This window comes from Mastomys coucha, unplaced genomic scaffold (assembly GCF_008632895.1).
Source record: "Mastomys coucha isolate ucsf_1 unplaced genomic scaffold, UCSF_Mcou_1 pScaffold23, whole genome shotgun sequence".
Lineage (NCBI taxonomy): Eukaryota > Metazoa > Chordata > Mammalia > Rodentia > Muridae > Mastomys > Mastomys coucha.
In genome coordinates this window covers 80,204,376-80,208,686 of record NW_022196906.1, presented here as the reverse complement: position 1 = coordinate 80,208,686, position 4,311 = coordinate 80,204,376, and the positions used below count along the sequence as shown (strand labels likewise).

The 4,311-nt window shown below is 38.1% G+C and overlaps 1 protein-coding gene across 1 annotated transcript in view; it reads left to right on the top strand.

Moving 5' to 3' along the window:
- The window catches only part of Ibtk (inhibitor of Bruton tyrosine kinase), a 69,512-nt gene that overhangs the window by 45,914 nt on the left and 19,287 nt on the right, over positions 1 to 4,311 (top strand). The window contains exons 24-25 of the mRNA XM_031345716.1: positions 323 to 415; positions 929 to 1,072. Of these exons, the coding sequence (XP_031201576.1) occupies positions 323 to 415; positions 929 to 1,072 (237 nt within the window). The remainder of the gene's footprint in view (positions 1 to 322; positions 416 to 928; positions 1,073 to 4,311) is intronic.

Sequence of the window (4,311 nt, the reverse complement as noted above, 5' to 3'; positions counted from 1 at the left end):
ATAATTAGAGTCTTAGTGAGTTCTTTTGCCTAACGTGACCCAGGACTCCTGCTGTCTGGCCTTTTGTTTTGTTAATAGAATAATTTCAGGGTGTTATTCAACTTGAAGAACCTAAAGTATTTAGTTGTTATATGCCTCTATGGGAATAGCTGTCATTCAGAATGCCTCTTTTGAGGGTAGCTGAAGCTAACAAAATGAATCTAATCATTACTTAGACTATAAGTTAATTCTCATCAGTCTTATATATAATTATGGGTTCAGTTAAGTTTGATATTGGGCATTATAGGTAACGAAAACTTTATTACTTTCTTTTCTCTTTTAGTCCTGTGAGTCCTCCTGTTGTGGATCTTAGAACCATCATGGAAACAGAAGAAAACAGACAGAAATATAGCGCAGCACCAAAGTCAAACTTAGGGTTGGTAAAACAAAAAACCTTCAGAACAAAAAAGACCACATTGTATTGTATTTCTGTCCTACAGAACTGGGATGATACAGTAGATGTATTAGCTTTGTGCATTTGATACAATAGTTATAAACCTTCTGACAGCTCACAGCCTCAGTACTGTTTGCTAGCGCCGTGCTAAGGGTCGTCAGGCAGATGCAGTAGTGTATTAGCGTTCAGTGTTACGTGCTTGAGTACAGGCACCACGGAAGTGGTTGTTGGGATGTCTTATTCCTGAGAAATGCACAAGTCTGATTGATACAAGTTCCATTCTGGGGGCTCGTGTTTAACCATTGTTGACCAACAGTATAAACTGACATTTTAACTGTTGAAACTTAATAGGAAACATGTTAGGATAACTTTAAGCAGAGATTAATTCTGAGTGTTTTATTTTGTTTCTAGTATAATGATTTCTTAGGAAACTAAGATTTCTCAGAAACAGTGAAGCCAGTACAAGTAATTGGTTTACTCTAATTTAATTTTTAGAAAAATTATTTCTCATGGAATCAAACTTTCTCAGAAGCAACGGAAAATGATTGCATTGACCACCAAAGAAAACAATTCAGGAACAAACAGCATGGAACCCATTCTGACAGCTCCTTCAAAGTCCCCCAAGCCAGTGAATGCATGGTATGCTCCAGTTGGTAAAATGACAGAGGCCTTGCCTTGGCTTCAGTGGTGGTTGTTGGCCTCTGAGTTTCCCCTGCATGTGTTTCTAAAGTCTTTAAATATTTTTTTCCTGCTGGCTTTAAACTTAAACGTTAGAACTTGAGTAGTACAGCCTTTAAAAAATGTTTTATTATTAGTTTTAGATGGATTAACAAACATGGTTTCAAGTGTGGATTGACTCTCTACTCGGATGTCATTCTTGCCAGTCTGTAGTTTTTGTTGAAAAGAATTAATGTTTTTTTTTGTTTGTTTGTTTGTTTTGTTTTTTTTTTTGGTTTTTCAAGACAGGGTTTCTCTGTGTAGCCCTGGCTGTCCTGGAACTCACTCTGTAGACCAGGCCTTGGACTCAGAAATCCCCCTGCCTCTGCCTCCCAAGTGCTGGGATTAAAGGCGTGTGCCACTACTGCCTGGCTTAGTATTCATTTTAAGATAAGAAATGAACACACTAAAATTTCACAGAAGTGAGCTTGATGTTTAGTATTAGCTCCCTTTGTCTTTCTGCATGCATGTTTGGTTGTCTGGCCAGTGCTGTCCACTCTGTTTCATTGTGGGAGTTTGTGCCATCACAGTCTTCCTGTGGAAGCCGTGGGCGTGGGAGTCGTCTCCAGAGATGAGTGGTGTGCCTTGCCTGCTGTCTTTCCAGTTTCCTTTGTGGAAATTCCTATCATAATGCTTGGAACGCAATTTAAGAGAAAGGTGCATGGAGAGCGGGAGGCACCAGGGAGGAGAATCCTGCCTGTGTCACAGGACTCTAGGGTTCTGTCAGTGTTCGTGCTTGTCACTCTGTTCCTGAAAGTGAAGGACTTGTTTTGTGTTGTTTTGTTTTATTTTCCCCACCACTGAAAATGTAAATTATTTTGAAGAGAATAGCAGACTGTTGATTTTGATCTGAACATCACCTCGTGGAACTAAGTCATTGCCTATCAAAGCACCAGTAGGTGTGAAACATGGTCCAAGGTCCGTGACAAAGGAAGCAAAGGAACAGGAGAAGCTAGCTAAGAGCTGTTGAAGTTGGACAGGGACTGGTAAAGCAGTCCCATGAGGGCTTTTCTCTAAACACAGCATGGTAACCATGCTAAATTCTGTAGCCTGAGAGAATAAGTTAAATACATGAGGATCCTTTGAGCTGAATAATGTGGATTTTACTGTGTCGTCAGTGGGCTTATTTTAAAAAGCTAGTAGTAAACAAGGAACGGGAGTTTCAGGCTTTTTCCTGGCAGTATCTTTCTTGGCCTCTGTGTTCTGTGGTCTGTCTTGTTTTCTGTGGTGCCTTTTTATAGTGTTCACGACTCAGATACTATAAGAGATCCATCTACTCTGTAAATGTTCTCCCATTTGGTATGTATGCGGCAGCGATCTATGTATACACAGTAAGAATGCCCATATTGTCATTACTTCCAATAACTAAATCTTGAAAGAGTCTTGTTATCTGTAACTAATGAATGGCTAAACATGTTTTAAACATGTCTTTCTTAAGTATAATACTACAGAGTAATGAAACCATGTAGTTGTATCTTATAATATATTGATAAAGGAAGTCCAAAAAATCATAATGTCTGATTCATAAAACATAAAAACTAGAGTTTGATTGACACTGCTGTTTGCTTCTGTCGTCTGGGTTATGGTTCGTTCTTATGTCTTGCTCCCGTGTGCGTGTGTAGTGTAGCTGACGGTGCATGCCTTGCAGTCTCTGGTTGAGACCCCACATATGTTGGTGATCCCTTGGGTGTCTTTCTCCTCGTTTCCAGAGATCTTAGTTTTCTAACGAGCAGCTCTGCATCCACGGCCACGGTCTTGTGTTGAGGTGCTGGCATTCTGGAGCTGATCAGGATAAGGAGGTTTCTGCTGGTACTTGGTTCAGGTTTGGTATAGATTTTCACATGTTTTACCATTTCAAATTTAGTCTTGGTACATAGCACACAGCTTATCCCTGTTTTCCATTTGACTTATGACTTCAGCTTTCCCTTGAGCTAAGGTAGATGACTTCTGGCACTGCAGCCACACCGCAGAAAGTCTGGTCCCGAGCGTGACTTCAGTAGACAGGACTCTCAGGGTTCTTCCCATCCTGTTAGTGCAGCTTTGTCTTCCCCTGAGCTCACAGCAAGTGTCCCTGTAGATGTCTACTGCAAAGCTGTGCTCACCTCAGGCTGCTGTGACACAATAGCTGTGGACTTAACATCTTTATTCTGATTATTTTCTGTTTACTTTATATGGGATTTTAGGGAAAATCAAGTATTTGAAACCGCAGAATTTGATGTTGAAATTTAGTGAACTCTGTCCCAGTAATCATTAGCAGCGTAAGCTGAGCTCCATGCAGATGCGCTGTCTTCCTAAGATGCAGAGGGAAGCTATTGTTGCTTGTTAAGGAGAATTCTTGGAATATGGGGAGAAAATGTCATTAAGGTTGACAGAAACATGAGGATATTTTCTTTGAAAAATAATTATACCATGATCAAATATAAATGGTATTTATTATGCATTCATTTCTATTATAACACAACTGAAAAACTTATGAGTAAACAAATCAGTGATTAATTTTATATCTTTTTTATTGATTTAGTTTCATTGCATTCTGATGAGAAAAGATACCTGATTTCAATTTATCTGAATTTGTTAGCATTTAAAAACATATTTTAAGTAAATAGAATTAAATCACATTCTTGTTTCCCTTTTGTACCCCAACTCTTCCCAGAGATTACCCCTTCAATACCTACAATACCTTTTTTTGTCATATTCTTTAAAATTTATAAAATGTTATAACAATAAAAATGAGTAGTATAAAAGTTGTTTGATATAAAACAACAATCAATTGAACAGTCTTATGTAGATGCTTGTCTACAGCAATACTGAAAATACATACGTTTTTCTCAATATAAATTTTAAATAACTACAAACATATTAACTGCTAGTATTTTCTTAAATGAACATAAATATATAAAGTCTTTTTGTTTGTTTGTTTGTTTTGTATTTAGTAGAGCTTAAAATCTTGGCTCTTACTGTGGTACAAGCCCAAAATAAGAACAATATTTAAACATTGGATTTCATTGCAATAAGGCTGTACTTCAATGACTCTCACATCACCGAAGGATTTTACTTCCATGTAGCCAAGCTGAGAGTTGACAGTTCTTCTGAGCCAAGGAATGAATTGTAGGCTCGATTTTTGGATACAGACTTCCTGTTATGGTCAAAGCTATTTGACT